The sequence below is a fragment of the Tachyglossus aculeatus genome, chromosome 17 (assembly GCF_015852505.1).
Source record: "Tachyglossus aculeatus isolate mTacAcu1 chromosome 17, mTacAcu1.pri, whole genome shotgun sequence".
Lineage (NCBI taxonomy): Eukaryota > Metazoa > Chordata > Mammalia > Monotremata > Tachyglossidae > Tachyglossus > Tachyglossus aculeatus.
The window spans coordinates 45,938,659-45,959,243 of record NC_052082.1 but is presented as its reverse complement, the minus strand read 5'-3'; the positions used below and the strand labels follow the sequence as shown (position 1 = coordinate 45,959,243).

General features: G+C 43.9%; 1 protein-coding gene across 3 annotated transcripts in view; it reads right to left on the bottom strand.

Annotated features, from left to right (window-relative positions):
- The window catches only part of TRIM37 (tripartite motif containing 37), a 63,452-nt gene extending 44,857 nt beyond the window's left edge, over positions 1 to 18,595 (bottom strand). For all 3 annotated transcript variants that reach the window (XM_038758763.1, XM_038758761.1, XM_038758762.1), the window contains exons 1-7: positions 18,385 to 18,595; positions 11,730 to 11,831; positions 10,628 to 10,668; positions 10,059 to 10,175; positions 5,291 to 5,378; positions 3,921 to 4,043; positions 1,734 to 1,857 (exon numbers count right to left, since the gene is read on the bottom strand). In XM_038758763.1, the coding sequence (XP_038614691.1) occupies positions 1,734 to 1,857; positions 3,921 to 4,043; positions 5,291 to 5,378; positions 10,059 to 10,175; positions 10,628 to 10,668; positions 11,730 to 11,831; positions 18,385 to 18,405 (616 nt within the window). In that variant the 5' untranslated portion in view covers positions 18,406 to 18,595. The remainder of the gene's footprint in view (positions 1 to 1,733; positions 1,858 to 3,920; positions 4,044 to 5,290; positions 5,379 to 10,058; positions 10,176 to 10,627; positions 10,669 to 11,729; positions 11,832 to 18,384) is intronic.
- Positions 18,596 to 20,585: the final 1,990 nt, after the last annotated feature.

Genomic DNA, 20,585 nt, shown 5'->3' with positions numbered 1-20,585 from the left:
TTGTTCTCTGTCTCCTCCTTCTAGACTGTGAGCCCACTGTTGGGTAGGGACCGTCTCTATATGTTGTCAACTTGTACTTCCCAAGCGCTTAGTACAGTGCTCTGCACACAGTAAGCACTCAATAAATACGATTGACTGATTGGTATCCAGGTCTGCCTTCTCAGTCCAACACCCAGAGCAGCATTTCACTGTCAGTGGCATCTCTGAGCATGACGAGCAGATACATGTACTGTATTTACTTCTATCATTTTTGCAGCCCCCCAAACAGGGCTGGGTCTATTATATGAGGAATTAAGTCAAACAATGAAAAGAGCTGGAGAAAGAAAAAAGAGAATAATAACGGCAAGACGGAAGGGACGCAGGAGGCAGGAGACTGACTTCTACTTTGCTATCCCAAGTGCTACTTAAAATTGGCACTCCGAGTTGGACAATCTTTTCAGTTTCCATTAAAAAAAAAAAAGTTTTGTGTTTGCAAAGTTAATTTTTCTAATGGGGTGGTTTCAGCTTGTGTATTAAATAATTAGGGTATCACTCACAATCATATTTATTGAGTGCTTACTGGGTGCAGCACACTGTACTAAGAGTTTGGGAGAGTGCTATACTACAATAGACATGTTCCCTGCCCATAACGAGTTTACCGTCTAGTCTACAATGCAACTGAAAACAATTGCTTTTAAGGCACTTCACTGGGGCTTCCTGAATTTAATTTCAATTTTCAATAGAAGAGTATTTCTATTAGAACACCGAACAACCAGTCCAGCATACATTTCTACCTCAGATTATTACTATAATAAACAGGGTACCCAGAAATCATTGATTGGTATTCGAGTGCATACTATGTGTACAGCACTGTACTAAGTACTTGGAGAGTACAATCCAACATTATTACCAGACATGCTCCCTGCCTACGAGAATACTGCCTTATGTTAAAGCATTTGAAATGAAACTTCTTTGGACCTTAATATACTCAAATCTCCCCAAAAAAAATTTTGAAAAGGAATGTTACAGTAAAGGATTAAGCTGCCCAACTCGAATGATAAATTTTCTAGGTAATGTAGTGATTTACTTCTCTTTGTCAGTTCAAACAGTGATACAAAAGAAAAAATGAAAAAATAATGTGGGCTTACAAGTAGTAATGGGCCAAATTGGATGGCCAAATTTTCTAATAAAATAGTTTCTAATAGTACAGAAGCAGTGTGGCTTAATGGAAAGAGCACGGGCTTGGGAGTCAGAGGTCGTGGGTACTAATCCCAGCTCTGCCACTTCTCAGTTGTGTGACTTTAGGCAAGTCACTTAACTTCTCTGTGCCTCAGTGACCTCATCTATAAAATGGGGATTAAGATTGGGAGCCCCATGTGGAACAACCTGATTACCTTGTTTCTACCTCAGCTATTAGAACAGTGCTAGGCAAATAGTGAGCACTTAACAAATACCATGATTATTACTACATATTTAGAATATTACCTGATTTTACTCCAATTTATATCTGGCTTAAAGAAAAAAAAATGAAGTTAAATCCCCAAAACCCAAGTAATACATCTGCCCACAGATGTTGTTATAGAGGTTTGCTCAAATGTTACTGCATGCTGCCGCTTACTGCTCCTTACTTCATACTCCCTTATTTCTTCCTCCACCCTGATCAGCCACATTCCTTCCTTTCTTTCCCATCTTTCCCTCTCTCACCTCAGAAGAAATTCATGTCAACAATACTCTTATTCCAAATAAAAACACACCCATTAGTGTTATGAGCTTATTCTTCAGCTGAGTGTCCAACCGTGCAATCATCATCTCCACTGCGTTCCTGATTTCTCGAACACGTTCATCTTTCGCACCTCGTACTGCTTCTACATTTCTTTCCTGAAGATTAGATAGATATTAAGAAGCATTTGTAGCAATACAGAGAACTCCCAGGTTGAAATAAGTCAGTTTCTTGAAAATCTGTTGGCTTTCTAAACCTAAGACATAGTTATTAAACTGAACATTTGAAAAATACTAAGAATTGATGGACTGACAAAGACAATTTAAAGGAGAATCCTGTGATTCCAATATAAACAATTAAGCCCCTCGATTAAGTCACCCCCCAGTGGGAACTGATAGGAACATAAAACCACTTTATCAGAAATAGAGAAAAATATCCCATATAAAAAAAACAATTTACACTCTGCATAATTCCGTGAAATAATTCTCTATTTTATTGAGAAGCAGCAGGGCCTAAGGGCAACAGCAAAGGCCTCGGAGGCAGAGGTCCTGGGTTTTTTAATCCTGTCTCTACCACTTGTCTGCTGGGTGACTTTGGGTAACCAGTCGCCTATCTCTGTCTCAGTTACCTCATGTGTAAAATGGGGATTATGACTGTGAGCCCCACGTGCAATGTGGACTACATCCAACCTGACTAGCTTGTATGAACCCCAGAACTTAGTAGACTGCTTGGCACATAGTAAGCGCTTAACAAATACCATTTAAAAAGCACGGTGATAACCTAACTACATGGGCTTCACATGGGCCACTTTTTTTCTTACGGCATTTGTTAAATGCTTACTATATGCCGGGCACTTTACTAAGCATTGGAGTCAATACAAGCTAATCACGTTGGACACAGTCCATGTCCAACATGAGGCTCACAGTTTCAATCCCCATTTTACAGATAAAGCAACTGAGGGCCAGAGAAGTGAAGTGACTTGCCCAAAGCTAAATAGCAGATAGGTAGCAGAGCTGGGATTAGAACCCAAGTCCTTCAGACTCCAAGGCCCATGCTCTATTCACTAGGCCACGCTACTTCTCACTTCGTACGAGTCTGAAAAACAAATCAGTGGCATTCATTCATTCATTAAATCGTATTTACTGAGCGCTTACTGTGTGCAGAGCACTGTACTAAGCGTTGGGAAGTACAAGCTGGCAAGTGACATGCCTCTTTACAGATAATTATACAATGTGAATATATTTAATTCCATTTTAGATGGTACTACCAGAATGTCCAGTCTCTGCCTGGGTTATGGATTTCTCTTTCCTCAGCCTCCTCTCCTGGATCCACTTCCTTCCTCCTCACACCCATCTCCTAATAGATTTCCCCTCCAATTCCAACTCTATTCTCCAAAGGCTGTATCCACTGGGAGCCTCAGCCAAAAGAAGCAGAGATGTAGCTGCTGCCACTACAGACAAGTTAACTGAAATACTGGCACAAATCCAAACTCAGCGGGTGCAGTAACTCAAGCCGTCAGCCTCTGGACTGGCAAGTATGTGCTTTCATCCCTGCTGCAATTCACAGTGGACTCCCCTTCTGCAGCTGGCTGACTTCCCATAGCATACCTCCGGGATCGCTGATAGGATCTCATCTCAAGAAGCAGTAATGGCACTCAGGTTAAGTACTGTCAGTCCTACTATGACACGGAGGCTACGTTCTTGACAAACCCCATGGGAGAATTAACGCAGACCTCGACTAGTGCAGCCCGTATGAGTAAACCTCTTCTCCCAACACCCCATCACATTCTACTTGGACAGATATGCATTGTCAGAACAACATTCCCTAAGTCCCCAATGGCATTATACTGAAATGCTCAACATGAAAACACAAGCTGTCAGAGAACTAACTATGCTTCAGTCTCTCAGTGTGTATGGACGTGCACATGTATAGGCTGAATAGGTGCTTTACTGGGGAAAAAGGCCTTGGAAGTCAGTTATAAAGCTCAACAAATGCAATAGCAAGTCCCACCGTCAAATGGACAAATGTTTTAGTCAAAACCTTAACGAGACCTAAAAAAGTGAAAATATTAAAATAATAAAAGAAATATAAGGGTTAAACCTGACTTAAGTAGACTTATTCCATTAGCTAATGGTACAAAACCAAGGAAAGATGAGGCAGGCATCATACTGTAAATTGGATGCATTAGCTGCATGAAAATATTTATCTGTACCACTCTTACCACTTCTTGTACTAAGCTGATTAATTCCATGAGGCGCCGACGAAGCTTTGCCACCTCCTCATTCACTTTGGTGACATGTTGTTCATAAATTTCTGCTAAAGGCTTAAAGGTGTGCCCACCATGCTATTTTAATGAAGAAAAGCATAATTAGTGCAGGCTGACAATTTCAAACTGTATTCACTGTACATTACCTCTCTTTGGACAATCAATCGCATTTATTTGGCACCTTAGTATGTGCAGAGCATTGTACTAAATGCGTGAGAGACTCCAATACAAAAGCAAGGCTGCTGTCCAACCAATAGACGCCATTCAATAACAATAACAGTGAAAGTAGCTAACAGTTTTCCTAACCTCATTTTATTGTAGTTTAGAGCTCCTCTATATCTGTTGAAAGAATCTGGATTTTTACATAAATGTATGAACACACTGTCCCATGTCATCAGTGAAAATCCCAGTCTACAAAAATATTAATATACGCAATAGATTTCATATCCTTCACCCAACTCAATTTTTTGTGCCATCAAGGGCTATTCAGATGTAGAGTGCTCATATTTGCTACCATTATAATTTACAATGTCACTTTCACTGAATTAACCAGAAGTAGGAGAGGTGGAGCTATTTTTATTTCTCGAACCATGTTTTGAGGCAAAAAATCCAATCAAAAATCCAAGAATGTCATTTCTCATCCAATTCTAGTTCCCTGAATGCACATATCTCCCAAGAGTAAGTTAAAGTTCATGAAATGTTTTTAAAATTTGCTTCCCGACAATAGCACGGCAGCTCTGAAAACTGAAATTCATCTATTCATCTGATGCAAAGGGCTCAGGGCCAATGTCATTATATTCAGTCATATTTTTCAGAAGGCGATTCTGGAAAGGGAGTTTTCATGTTGAACTCAAGAATGAGAGGTGAGGGTTCTTTTTGCCACCTTCAAGATCTTGGAGTTATCTTAGCACAATAAATCTTCAAATTCCATCAGAATAAGCACCCTAACAGTGTGCAGTTTCCAAAGAAAACTAGCACTACTTCATTTATAACTCTCAGTCCAGTCCCACTGCACTTGAAGAACGTCATCATAAAGCTTTTTCTAACAAACTTGTTTAACAGCAATCTATATGGTTGCTTCAAGATTTTTTTAAGGCTTTTTTTTTGTTCCAAAGGCACTTTCTGTTTAACTAGAGGAGACACTTCATACATCGAAACTAAAAGAACTGCTGATAATTTCTGAAGTAACAGTAGTGTATAATAAATCAACAGTGAATATGCCTTACAGTAGTTACAAGATAGGCATGTCAAAACTCTCAAGCAGTTTTTCCACTCTTGCAACTATTGCAATTCATGATTCTCACTTCTGCAGAGGTTCTACTCACCATTCCTCCCCAAAGAGCACACTGATGGCAGATGCACTTCTTACAAGTCCAACAAAACACACTGAGCTTTTCATGATGATTCTCACATCTACAGAAATACAAAAGAAAAGGATCTAACTTTAAATTATTATTATGGTATTTGCTATAAATCACTATGTGCCAAGCACCATACTAAGCACTGGAGGAGATGCATGATCAGCAGGTTGGACCCCATCCCTGTTCCTTATGGGGTTCACAGCCTAAGGGAGAGGAAGAACAGGTACTGAATCCTCATTTAGAGATAAGGTCGCTGAGGCACAGAGATGTTAAGTAACTTGGCCAAGGTTACAGAGCAGACAAGTGGCAGGGCCAGGATTAGAACTCAGGTGTTCTAATTCCTAGGTCTGTGCTCTTTCTATTAGGCCATGCTGCTTCCCTGATACTGCAAATAATTACAATTATATTCAGAGATTTATGCAGTAAGTCCAACGTTTCTTAATTTATGAGTCACTGGAAAAATAGCACAGATTTCCAGGACTGAGCCTGCTCTTCAACTACAGTAATGTGGGCCAAAAAGATCGTTTTAAGGTCACGTTTCTTACAAGACAGCTAAAAAGCTCTTTAAAAAAAATCTCACACAGATGTCTGCTAGCAACTACACCACCATGAACTTGGATCATATCCAAGGGTGTGTTCCTCTGCATCCTTCTCTCTCTCTCTCTCTCTCTCTCTCTCTCTCTCTCTCTCTACATATATACATATATCATGTTCTTTACTATCTATATGTGGCCATAAATCTCATTAATGGATCACAACATTGGTGCAGCCAGCCTGACTGCCAACTCCCTACAGGGATAAGGAGAAACTGAAAATGGATTAAAGAGAGACTTGGTGGAGAAGAAGTGTTCAAACTCCATTCAAGGAGTTTGGACAAGAAAGTATGCACAGGGATAGAGCAATAGCTGAAAGGGACAGAGGGTAATTTTTAGTATAAGGGAGACTTGGCAAATGATTAGTGGGAAAGGAGCTATTTGAGAAAGAGGTTGTGGATAGATGGGAGTAAGTGTTTTTAGGAGGAGAGAAAGGCTGGGATAAGAGGCACAGGGAAAGTGGGTAGACTTGGAGAATAGGTGGAAGACCTCCTCCTGAGAAACAACTGGGAAGGAGGAAAAGATCAGGAGTAGAATGTTGAAGGAGGAGAGACTTTGGGGACTTTATGCCTGATGGTGTCGATTTTACCCACAATATACATAGTAAAGCCCCTGGTGTTACGAAGGGAAATGGTGGGAACACTACAGGCTTCAAGAAGGAGTAATGAAAGATTTATCAAGCAGTCTAGAGGAGGAGAAAGACATTATTTATATTAATGCCTGTCTCCCCCTCTAGACTGTAAGCTCATTGTGGGCAGGGAATGTGTCTATCATTGTATTAGATTCTCCCAAGCACTTAGTACAGTGCTCTCTGCACACAGTAAGAGCTCAATAAATATGGCAGACTGATTTGGGAGGGTATTTGCACATGCAAATATTACAACAGAAGCAAAATGCATACTTCCTGCTCAAGAAACTCACATGCGTTATTCATCTTTTGCTTCTCACCTCATACAGAAGCTCTTATGCCCCACAGGTTTTTTTTATCTTTTGGGGGGCCTTCTCCTATTCTATTACAACTTTCCTACGATGTGATAATCAGAATTCTAGGTGAGGACATAGCATGGTTTTTGTTTTTCTATAAAACCATACCTAGTTTTTATGTCCCTGACTTTCAGCATTTTGTAGGCTTGACAGCCACCACCCATAAAACCTAGTGCACGTATGGATAAAACTTTTTTTCCCTAAATATGACAGACATTAATAGAATCAAAGATAAAGGTGGATAATCGCCCTGGGACCATAGTGGATCATCGAGGGAAATGAACAACCCAATTAATACACCTGAAGGTTCTTTTCCACCCACATGAAACAGATACTGCTCTATTTCAGATTTTTATTACTGAACACCACAGAGTTTAGGAGAAAATCTTTTGTATTTCCTCATAAGAAATCTGTACATACCCATAATTTAGTTATTTATATTCATGACTGTCTCCTCTAAACTGTAAGCTCCTTGTCAGCAGGAAATGTGCCTATACCAACTCAATTACTGTATACTCTTCCAAGTGTTCAGCACAGTGCTCTGCACACAGTAAGTGCTCAATGAATAGCACTGATTGGTAAAAAGAATGTACCTCAACATCTGACTTGCCTCAAGAAATCCACCATGAGCCACCTGTCCACGAATTTATCCTGACCCTGACCTCACTATATCAGTTTCCTTGCTCCAATCTACACTACCTGTTTCTTTTCAGTAAACACTTTCAGATTTTTAAGGGTGACATATCTGAACTATGTAACGGTTGCACAATACTAGAAGATTTAAAAAAAGAAATAGCTAAGTCAGAATCCTGACCTGAATGGGCTACTGATCTGCCACCAACAGAAAAAACAGAATTCTTACGGATGAATGTTAGTTACCTCCTGTCATCCAAAGCTACAGTCCACCACCACTGGAGAGGAGCCCTGGCCCAAAGTTGAAGGTCAGGCAAAAGAGGGCCACCCTCCACAGAAAGCGCTGAACCCCACTGTCAAATCTGGCAACTGAGGAGGTGCCGTCTAAAGCCACAACACCCCTGCCCTTCTCTTCGCATCCGCCTTGGCTGGGAGAACCTTACCAACTATTCAAACACAGAAAACACTGTGACTGCTTAGACCAAGAACAAACTTGAATGGAGTGGGAACATGCGCAAAGATCATTTCTTCTAGCAGTCACGTATGGTTGCTTTTCTTCTTGTTAGTGTGTTTTTCCTTATACTTTCTTATTAACGGGTTGCTTTTAAACTGTTTGCCGAGTTATTTCACAAAGTGGGTCAATCCTCCCCCAAATTCTAGACTGTGAATCCATTATGGGCCACAGACCATGTGTGAATTGTTAACCTTGCCACTTTGAAGTACAAGGCTTTTCAAAGGCAATAACAATACATGTACAAGTAATAAACAATTCCATAAGACTTCACCAGTATGTAAAAATAAAGGTGACAGTACTGATCTGCAGGAGCAATGTGCCTGGAACTTAGCTGCTGCACTTTAGTACCTACTTGAAAATATTAAAGAGGGGCAGAAAGCATCTAATAAAAGTGACTCATTAAATTATTATAAAACGCAGGTCCAAACTCCTAAATCAACCCTCCTACAATCTAATCGAAGCTAGCAAGAAATCTAGGGCAACCCACTACTGTCTCCTCACTGAGAGGAAGGGAGGTAGTCGCACCGCTCGAAGCAGTAGTTCCCTTGGGTCATCCCGAGTCATGGATTTCATGGCAGAAAAAGTATTACTAAACGCATGTCTGTCCACAGGTGTACAGTCTTCTAGACTCTAAGTGCCTTGTGGGCAGGGAACGCCTGCCAAATCTGTTCTATTGTACTCTCCCAAGCACTGAGTACGGTACTCTGCACACAGTAAGCACTCAATAAATACAACTGATTGATTATCGGAGCTGACACCAACTAAAGGTCATTCCTGACTGACCTGGAGCTGACTCTAGCCCCAATATCTGGGCTATAAAATTAGCCCACCTAATGATTACTAGAGGTATAGTCAACCTAAGGCCACATGGGTCCAGCTCCCCTCAACTTCTTCCAATCTACACAGCAAGTGAGGTTCTGATCGGTAATAAGTGTGGTAGCTGTTAAATACTTATCATGTGACAAACACTATAAAGCACTGGGATAGATACAGGATAATCCACGAGCATAGTCCCCGTCCCACATGTGGCTCTCGGTTTAATGGGGAGGGAAATCAATTAATGGTATTTATTAAATGCTTACTACGGGCAGAGCATCGCACTAAGCGCTTGGGAGAGTATGACAGAATTAGCAGACACGTTCCTTCCCCTTAACAAGCTTGTAGTTTAAAGGGGGAGACAGGCATATGAAAAAACAATTTCTAACATATGATTTAAAGATATGTGCATAAGGGCTGTGGGGTGAATATCAAATGCCCAAAAGGGCACAGATAGGGAAAAGAGGGCTTTATCAGGGAAGGCCTCTTGGAGGAGATGTGACCTTAATAAGACTTTGAAGGTGGGCCCGAGGGGTCGTCTGACGTATGTGGAGGGAGAGGAAGTGGGAAAGGGACAGACAGATGAGACTGGCGGACAGACAGTAAGCTGTCATTAGAGGAGCAAAATGTGCCGGTTGGACTTTAGCAGATCAGTGAGGTGAGATAGGATGGGGCGAGTTGATTGAGTGCTTTAAAACTGATGGTAAGGAGTGTCTGATGTGGAGGTGGATAGGCAGCCACTGGAGGTTCCTGAGGAATGGGGAGACACGGATTGAACGTTTTTGTTGAAAAATGATCCAGGCAGCAGAGAACAGGCAGTTCATCCCCATTTCACAGATGAGGAAACTGTGACTTGCCCTCGGTCACCCAGCAGGCAGATGGCAGAGCCACGATTACAAAACTGATCCTATGATTCCCAGGCCCGGGCTCTTTCTCATAGGCCACGCTGCTCTTCAATCTCTTTAAACTAGGCAGAAAAGAATATAGAAGTCTGGTACGTTCTTCTCTTGCTGATGACTGGTTTCATGACAACTGAATTGTTGGCAACTTATTGTTCGGTTGATATGATAATGCTAGATTATTCAACATTTCATTTTAGAATATTGTAGGGCTTACAGTGGGATTCAAGACCTACTTTATAAAGTCTCGTCCTCTAAAAACATAAACTATGAAAATAACCCATTTTACATACTTGTCCTTTTCGTTTTCTTCATGTTTGGTGAGACTGCAAAGTTGCAGTGTATCAAGTTGTTGTGTGACCTCTTCAGCCCACCGACAGTTTACCAGTTCTCGAAGTTGGAGTGGAGCCCTATTAAAAAAAAAAAAAAAAGCACAATTTTGTCCCAGTGAGGAACTCGGAATTTCCTAAGTAAAACTGTTAAAAATTCTCAGAAATCTGTAATTTCACTAACATCTTTTGGGATAACGGGCAACCTAAAAATAGTGAATTGTAATAATTTTCGGTCAATAATGGTATCTAGATTAACTTGACTATAACAATTACAAGAGTAGCCCACTACACAACATTTATCTACGAACTTTATAAGAAACTTTCTGAAAGAAAACGGCAGATGCTAAAAGGCTAACATTTAATGCCTCAAGCACAACTCCTGGACAGACCATTTAATGTACTATCTCATACCTAGACAACTTTTGGTTCCTTTCACCCTCTGCATGAATGCAAGAAATGTTCAGTGGGAGAAAGGAAGAAGTCTCCCCAGAGCGCATCTCCGCCCCACCTCCAAATATTTTAATACTTACCGACAGTGAGGGCATTGAGCTCTTTGCTCTGTCAGCCAACGCTTTAGGAAAAAAAGGAATAGTTAAAATTTTAAATATATAAAGTGTCTTATGGTTCAACTCTATTACTTCTTTCTACTTTCAGAAGCTCCTTGTGACTTTTTGCCCTATTTATACAGAGTTCTCCTCAAAAGTCGTTTACATGAAGACTTCAAGAAGTGAAAAGTTGCCTTCCTACTTACTGGTTCTACTTATTCTACACTGATGACATTAATGAATTAAACTACAGTAATACCATTCAAAACATCCTCTACTAAAAAGTCTAAATGTAAAAATTTGTGTGGGGAGATAGAAAATACTGATCACATTTGGGACCTAAAAACATACAGGAATCACAAAATTACTTTAAACAGAGTTTAGATTTTTTTGAATGGCTGTTTGATCTTGAGACTTATTACATATACCAATTTACCTGCTAAAGCCACAAAATTAAATGTAAAAGCTACAAGTTTCTGTTCACTTTTTTGTGAATGTATAAGTCTTTAAAGAGTGGTTGGCTTTCTTTTTTCCTTTGGCCTGTTAAACTGAGCTAAAATTCAAAGTTTTAAGGCCCACAAAAATTTTTGCCAACATAGCACATTCAGCAATACTACCTCCTACTCCTTCCTACTTTTCCCTGTATGATTTAGGCTCAGAAAATGTAGTGCCTCTTTAGCCAAATTGCCCTAGAAACAAAATTTCCAAGAAAATTTGAATTTAGAAGATCTAAAATACCGGTCTGTGAGTTACATTTGGGTCAGGGACTATGTCCAACCCCAATCCTAGAGAGGCACTTCTCTGTGCCTCAGTTCCCTCATCTGTAAAATGGGGATTAAGGCTGTGAGCCCCACATGGGACAACCTGACAACCTTGTATGTACCCCAGTGCTTAGAACAGTGCTTGGCACATAGTAAGCGCTTAACAAATACCCATTATTATTATTATTCTCGAACCTACCCCAGCGTTTAGCAAATAGTAGGCATTTAATACCAGCTTTAGCCCTAATATGTAGAAAGACACACTTCTTAGAACATTATATCTGCTGTGCAACATCTAATAGTTAATCATACAAAGTTGAACTTACCCGAATGCAACTAAAACAACAAAGCTTGGAGCAATGTGGACACAGTCGAGCGTCGCGCAATTTCTCCATACAAATGAAACATCGAAAGACTTCAGCAATACTCTGCAGAAACAATGATTAGAAAAATGACATGGTTTTCAGCAGAATAATAATTCAACAACAAATACATACCTTCTCTGGAATGGAGTTTTATATAACTCTGATGCTCATTTTAAGATAGGAACATTGCAGATCCCTTGAGACCTCTCTCATTACTACACTTTCAGAAGATCATTTTGAGGATCAGTGGGCAGCTGGAACTCTGGCAACCCCAAGGAATTGCTCCTCATTTCTTTCTATACCACACACATTTTGCACTCAATCAACTGTATTTATTGAGCACTGTGTGCAGAGCACCATACTAAGTAATTGGGAGAGTACACTATAGCAGTACAACAGATACGTTCCCCGCCCACAACGAGTTTACAGTCTAATGTGCACTCTTACAAAAGTGCATCTTAATGGACAGAATACAATTAGAAATGAGGACATTTGGTTCTAGTCCTAGATCCACCAATGTGTGACCTTGGGCAAGTCATTTAACTTCTCTGAGGCTCAGTTACCTCACTGAAAATGGGGATTAAGACTGTGTCCAACCTGATTATCTTGTATCTACCCCAGTTCTTAGTACAGTGACTGGCACATAGTAACTGCTTAACAAATGCCATGAAAAAAAAATTACCTTTGCAACCCTGAGCATATAACTGTCCGCATTTTGCCTGAATCTCTCCATCGTAATAATTTATCCCTATTGAGTTTTGGTGTAAGTATTCTAAACTTCTAGGAGGCAAAGTACTATGTAACGCTAAGAGATTCCACTTCTTGTGATTCAAGTGTAACTATTCAAGAAACCAATGCCACTCACTATCTGTTAAATATATAATAAGTGGTGTTTGAAAATGAACAGGGAAGTTAAGTGACTTGCCCCAAGTAACACATCAGGTAAGTGGCAGAGAGAAGATTAGAAATCAGGCCTTCTGACTCCCATGCCCACGTCTTTCCACATGTTAACACTATATTAAAATTATTAACAGTAGCTAATATTTTAACTACACATTGGTACTTTTACTGGCTCCTACATGATTTTTCCCTTTCCCAATCTAAAACCTAAAAAAAAATTCTCCTTTACTTTATTTCTACCCCCAGAAATGGGGAAAATAGATACCCTCCAACCTTGGAGATTATTTTAAAATCATATAGTCAGTATTCTTAACCTTGGGCCAAAAACTGATTCACCTAACAGAAGGAAAAGGGGACTTGAATTTCACCATTTGAAGTCTCCTAAACTTGGCAGTTTAATGCCAGGTATCAAGTGACAAAAATAGTCCTTATAGTAAAGTGCTGGGGTCAGGCTTGCCATCCACATTGAACTTTACTCTTTCAATGAGACCTCAGAAAAAGGACTTTTAAAAACTCCTTAGGAATGATGTCTACACTGGCATTAAGTGTATTTATCCCCCCTTGATTAAAGATGATGAGCAGTTTTACAAATACTAGACACTGGAGAACAGGCATGCCTACCTAACTAAAGGTATGAACTAACTGGTATCCAGAAGCAAGTATGCCCCTTTCCCAATTTACAGCTCTTCACTACACAGGGAGGAGCTTGCAAACAATCATTCATTCCACCATCATCATCATCAATCGTATTTATTGAGCGCTTACTATGTGCAGAGCACTGTACTAAGCGCTTGGGAAGTACAAATTGGCAACATACAGAGACGGTCCCTACCCAACAGTGGGCTCACAGTCTAAAAGGGGGAGACAGAGAACAGAACCAAACATACTAACAAAATAAAATAAATAGAATAGATATGTACAAATAAAATAGAGTAATAAATATGTACAAACATATATACAGGTGCTGTGGGGAAGGGAAGGAGGTAAGATGGGGGGATGGAGAGGAGGACGAGGGGGAGAGGAAGGAAGGGGCTCAGTCTGGGAAGGCCTCCTGGAGGAGGTGAGCTCTCAGTGGGGCCTTGAAGGGAGGAAGAGAGCTGGCTTGGCGGATGGGCAGGGGGAGGGCATTCCAGGCCCGGAATGCCATATTTACCATATTTACTGAGCGCTTACTCTGTGCAGAACACTCGACTAAGCGCTTGGAAAGTACAATTTGGCAACAGCTGAGTACAGCAATAACACATGTTACCCTGCAGCACTGCTCGGTGGGGGGTGGAGGGGAGAAAAGAAATCAGGCAACAGACTGAGGGGGGAAAAAAACCCCTCAATCCCCTTGTTAGAAATAATCACTCGTTTTAAGCTCATTAGGATCAATCAATCGCATTTATTGAGCGCTTATTGTGAGCAGAGAACTGAAGTAAGCGTTTGGGAGAGTACAATATAATCAGTGGTATTTATCGGGCGCTCACTGTGCAGAGCACTGTACTATGCGCTTGGGAGAGTACAACATAACGGCATTTACTGAGCGCTCAGTTTGCGGAGCAAAATACAAAGCTCTTGAAAAGACAACACAATCGACGGTATTTATTGGGCGTTCACACTGTGCAGAGCACTGTACTGAGTGCTTGGAAGAGTACAATGTAACAGAGGTGGCAGACACGTTTGTTGCCCACGACGGGCTTAGGGAGAAGCAGCATGGTTTAGTAGTTAAGCGCACGGGCCTGGGAGTTAGATGGACCTGGGTTCTAATCCCGGCTCTGCCACTTCACATCTCTGGGCCTCATCTGTAAAATGGGGGTCGAGTCTATGATCCCCCTGTGGGACAGGGACTGTGTCCAAACTGATTAGCTCGTATCCACACCGGCGCTTAGTACAGCACCTGACACATAAGTGTTTAACAAATACCACAAATTATTATTACGGATAGGGAATGAGTGTACAAATTCTGTTGCACTGTTCTCTAGCTTAGCACAGTGTTCTCTGCACAGTAGGTGCTCAATAAAGACCGGCGACTGACTGACGATTGACTGAGAAGGACTGCTTGAGGACTGGGCAAGTCCCTTGACTTCTGTACCTCAGTTAACTCAGCTGTAAAATGGGGATTAAGACTGTGAGCCCCACGTGGGACAACCTGATTACCTTGTATCTTCCCCGGTGCTTAAAACAGTGCTTGGCACACAGTAAGCGCTTAACATATACCATCATTATTATAACCTTGCCTCTCCCCCAGCGCTTAGAACGGTGCTTGGCACATAGCAAGCACTTAAATACCATCGTCATTATTATTGTTATTATTATTATTATTATTATTATTATTATTGTCTGCTGTGTGACCTTAGGCAAGTCATTTAACTTCTCTGAGCCACAGTTCCCTCATTTGTAAAATGGGGATGAAGCCTGTGAGCCCCCTGTGGGGTCACCCGCTGACCTTGTATCTCCCCTAGCACTTAGAACCATGCAAGGCACATAGTAAGTGTTTAATAAATACCATCATCATTATTACTATTACCTTATCTGTAAAACGGGGATGAAGTCTGTGAGCCCCCCGGGGGTCCACCTGCTGATCTTATATCTCCCCCAGTGCTCAAAACAGTGCTTGGCACATAGTACGCGCTTAACAAACATCATCATCATTATTATCTCATCTGTAAAATGGGGAGGAAGCCTGTGGGCCCACCTGCTGACCTAATATCTCCCCCAGCGCTCAGAACAGTGCTTGGCACATAGTAAGCGCTTAACAAACACCATCATCATTATTACTATTACTCATCTGTCAAAAGGAGATGAAGCCTGGGACACCACGTGGGACCACCTGCTGACCTTATATCTCCCCCAGCGCTCAGAACAGTGCTTGGCACATAGTAAGCGCTTAACAAACACCATCATCATTATTATTACCACCTCACCTGTAAAATAGGAATGAAGCGTGGGGGCCCCACATGGGACCGCCTGCTGACCTTATATCTCTCCCAGCGCTCAGAACAGTGCTTGGCACATAGTGCTTAACAAACACCATCATCATCATTACCTCATTTGTGAAATGGGGATGAAGCCTGTGAGCCCCCCTCCCCCCCACCTGTGGGACCACCTGCTGACCTTCTATCTCCCCCAGTGCTCAGAACAGTGCTTGGCACATTATAAGCGCTTAAACACCATCATCATTATTATCATTACCTCATCTGTAAAATGGGGATGAAGCCTGTGGGCCCCCTGTGGGTCCACCTGCTGACCTTATATCTCCCCCAGAGCTCAGAACCGTGCTTGGCACATAGTAAGCACTTAACAAACACCATCATCATTATTATTATTACCTCATCTGTCGAATGGGGATGAAGCCTGGGGGCCCCACGTGGGGCCACCTGTGACCTTATATCTCCCCCAGCGCTCAGAACAGTGCTTGGCACATAGTAAGCGCTTAACAAATACCATCATCATTATTATTACTATTATTGTAGTCTGCTGTGTGACCTTAGGCAAGTCATTTAACTTCTCTGAGCCACAGTCCCCTCATCTGTAAAATGGGGATGAAGCCTGTGAGCCCCCCGTGGGACCACCTGCTGACCTCATATCTGCCCCAACGCTCAGAACAGTGCTTGGCACAGAGTAAGCGCTTAACAAACACCATCATCATCACCTCATTTGTGAAATTCATTCATTCATTCAATCGCATTTATTGAGCGTTTACTGTGTGCAGAGCACTGTACTAAGCGCTTGGGAAGTACAAATCAGCAACATATAGCGACAGTCCCTACCCAACAATGGGCTCACAGTCTAGAAGGGCGAGACAGACAACAAAACGAAACACGTAGACAGGTGTCAATGCCATCAGAATAAAAAGAATTGTACCACATCTGTGCCACATTAATGATGGTATCTGTTAAGCACTTACTGTGTGCCAAGCACTGTTCTAAGTGCAAGTGCTGGGGTAGATACAAGGTAATCAGGTTGTTCCACGTGGGGCTCACAGTCTCAATCCCCATGTGACAGATGAGGTAACAGGCAGAGAGAAGCTAAGTGACCTGCCCAAAGCCACACAGCTGACAAGCGGCAGAGCCAGAACCAGAACCCAAGACATGGGGATGAAGCCCGTAAGCCCAGTGCTTGGCACATAATAAGAGACCGTCCCTATACGTCGCGAACTTGTATTTCTCAAGCGCTTCCCGAGCAGCAGCGTGGCTCAGTGGAAATCAATCAATCAATCGTATTTATTGAGCGCTTACTATGTGCAGAGCACTGTACTAAGCGCTTGGGAAGTACAAATTGGCATCACATAGAGACAGTCCCTACCCAACAGTGGGCTCACAGTCTAAAAGGGGGAGACAGAGAACAGAACCAAACATACCAACAAAATAAAATAAGTAGGGTAGAAATGTACAAGTAAGATAAATAAATAGAGTAATAAATATGTACAACCATATATACATATATACAGGTGCTGTGGGGAAGGGAAGGAGGTAAGACAGGGGGATGGAGAGGGGGACGAGGGGGAGAGGAAAGAAGGGGCTCAGTCTGGGAAGGCCTCCTGGAGGAGGTGAGCTCTCAGCAGGGCCAGTGGAAAGAGCCCGGGCTTTGGAGCCGGAGGTCATGGGTTCAAATCCTGGCTCCGCCGCTTGTCAGCTGGGTGGCCTTGGGCAAGTCACTGCTCTGGGCCTCAGTCCCCTCATCTGTAAAATGGAGATGACGACTGTGAACGCCCCGTGGGGCAACCTGATCACCTTGTAACCTCCCCAGCGCTTGGAACAGTGCTTTGCACATAGTAAGCGCTTAATAAATACCATCCAAAAAAAGCGCAGTACATACGATTGAATGAATGAATCATCATCATCTTCGTCAACCGTATTTATTGAGCGCTTACTATGTGCAGAGCACTGTACTAAGCTCTTGGGAAGTACAAATTGGCAACATATAGAGACAGTCCCTACCCAACAGTGGGCTCACAGTCTAAAAGGGGGAGACAGAGAACAAAACCAAACATACTAACAAAATAAAGTAAATAGAATAGATATGTACAAGTAAAATAGAGTAATAAATATGCACAAACATATATACATATATACAGGTGCTGTGGGGAAGGGAAGGAGGTAAGATGGGGGGATGGAGAGGGGGACGAGGGGGACTTGACCGGAGTTGGGAATTTTTGCCGCCATAAAAAGGAAAATCGTACAGAAACTCCGACCGGTTTCGCCTCTTGAATCCCAGTAGGCGCTCATTTTACTATGATTCTAAAATAATAATAATAATAACATGGCATTTGTTAAGCGCTTACTATGTGCCAAGCACTGTTCTAAGCGCTGGGGAGATTACAAGGTGACCAGGTTGTCCCACAGGGGGCTCACAGTCTTCATCCCCATTTTACAGATGAGGTAACTGAGGCCCAGAGAAGTGAAGTGACTTGCCCAAAGTCACCCAGCTGACAATTGGCGGAGCCGGGATTCGAACCCATGACCTCTGACTCCAAAGCCCGGGCTCTTTCCACGGAGCCACGCTGCTTATGTTGCTTCTTGAATTAGAACTTGTAGGACGGTTAGCTCCTCTTTCCACCGCGGCGGTATTTGGATGGTTATCTAGAAAATTAATCTTAATAAAAATTAATGAACGAACGAATACCAGAATTATTATTATGATTATTATTATTATTATTTCAGGTGACACGCGGCTAGGCTTCCCCGCCCCGTGTTTCGTCTGAGGGGACGGACGAGGGCCTCGGGCCCCTCACCTCCACGCTCTGCTCATCCATGGCCTTGGGCTTCCGGCGGCCCCCCGGGCGGCCCGGGGCCTCCGTGGTCGGGCCTTTCCGAGCGGCTCCCACCGCTCCCCGCGCAACGCAGGGCCGCCGTCACGGGGCGCCGACGCCTCCCCCGCCGGCGGCCGCCATGGCCGGCGGCCCTAACGACGGCTGAGGCGAGCCCGCGCCGCCATCTTCACCCGCCGGCCGCCCTCCCTCACAGGAGACGCGCATGCGCGCGCGCGCGCCGGACCACGTGATAACGGCCCGGGGAGGGGGCGCCGAGCGCGCGCCGGCGCGTGAGTGCGCGCGTGTGTATATGGAGAGAGGGGGGCGCCAACAGCCAATGATCGGGCAGGGCGCCGCGCATGCGCGCCCCCTCCGCCCACGTGCCGCGCTCGCTCCCGTGGGATTCTGGGAGGGGGCGGGGCGTGCTGCTCACACCTCCCCTCCTTCATTCAATCGTATTTATCAATAATAATAATAATAGTGGCATTTATTAAGCGCTTACTATGTGCACAGCACTGTTCTAAGCGCTGGGGAATTGATAAGGCGATCAGGTCGCCCCATGTGGGGCTTTAATAGTCCTTCATTCAATCATCATCATCAATCAGAGCACTGTACTAAGCACTTGGGAAGTACAAATTGGCAACATACAGGGACAGTCCCTACCCAACAGTTGGCTCTCATTCCATCGTATTTATTGAGCGCTTACTGTGCGCAGGGCACCGTACTAAGCGCTCGGGCCGCTCCCCACAAAACGCAGCGCCGCCGTCACGGGGCTCCGACGCCTCCCCCGCCGGCGGCCGCCATGGCCGCCGGCCCTAACGACGGCTGAGGTGACCCCGCGCCGCCATCTTCACCCGCCGGCCGCCCTCCCTCAGAGGAGACGCGCATGCGCGCGCGCGCGCCGGACCACGTGATAACGGCCCGGGGAGGGGGCGCCGAGCGCGCGCGCGCCGGCGCGTGAGTGTGCGTGTATGGAGGGAGGGGGGCGCCAACAGCCAATGAGCGGGGAGGGCGCCGCGCGTGCGCGCCCCCCCCCGCCCACGTGCTGCGCTCGCTCCCGTGGGATTCTGGGAGGGGGCGGGGCGTGCTGCTCACACCCCTCTCCTCATTCATTCAATCGTATTTATTAATAATAATCATCATCACCAACGGTATTTATTGAGCACTTACTATGTGCAGTAATAATCATCATCCATCGTATTTATTGAGCGTTTACTATGTGCAGTCTAAAAGACTAGACTTAGGCTTAGACTTAGGCTCACAGTCTAAAAGACAGTGGGCTCACAGTCTAAATAATAATAATGATAATGGCATTTATTATTTATTATTATTATTAATATTACGGCCCGGGGGGGGGGGCGCCGAGCGCGCGCGCGCGCGCCGGCGCGTGAGTGTGCGTGTATGGAGGGAGGGGGGCGCCAACAGCCAATGAGCGGGGAGGGCGCCGCGCGTGCGCGCCCCCCCCGCCCACGTGCTGCGCTCGCTCCCGTGGGATTCTGGGAGGGGGCGGGGCGTTCTGCTCACACCCCTCTCCTCATTCATTCAATCGTATTTATTAATAATAATCATCATCACCAACGGTATTTATTGAGCACTTACTATGTGCAGTAATAATCATCATCAATCGTATTTATTGAGCGTTTACTATGTGCAGTCTAAAAGACTAGACTTAGGCTTAGACTTAGGCTCACAGTCTAAAAGACAGTGGGCTCACAGTCTAAATAATAATAATGATAATGGCATTTATTATTTATTATTATTATTATTATTACGGCCCGGGGGGGGCGCCGAGCGCGCGCGCGCGCACCGGCGCGTGAGTGTGCGTGTATGGAGGGAGGGGGGCGCCAACAGCCAATGAGCGGGGAGGGCGCCGCGCATGCGCGTCCCCTCCGCCCACGCGCTGCGCTCGCTCCCGTGGGATTCTGGGAGGGGGCGGGGCGTGCCGTTCACACCTCTTCTCATTCATTCAATCGTATTTCTTAATAATAATAATGGCATTTATTAAGCGCTTACTATGTGCAGAGCACTGTTCTAAGCGCTGGGGAATTTACAAGGTGATCAGGTCGCCCCATGTGGGGCTTTAATAGTCCTTCATTCAATCATCATCATCAATCAGAGCACTGTACTAAGCGCTTGGGAAGTACAAATTGGCAACATGTAGAGACAGTCCCTACCCAACATTG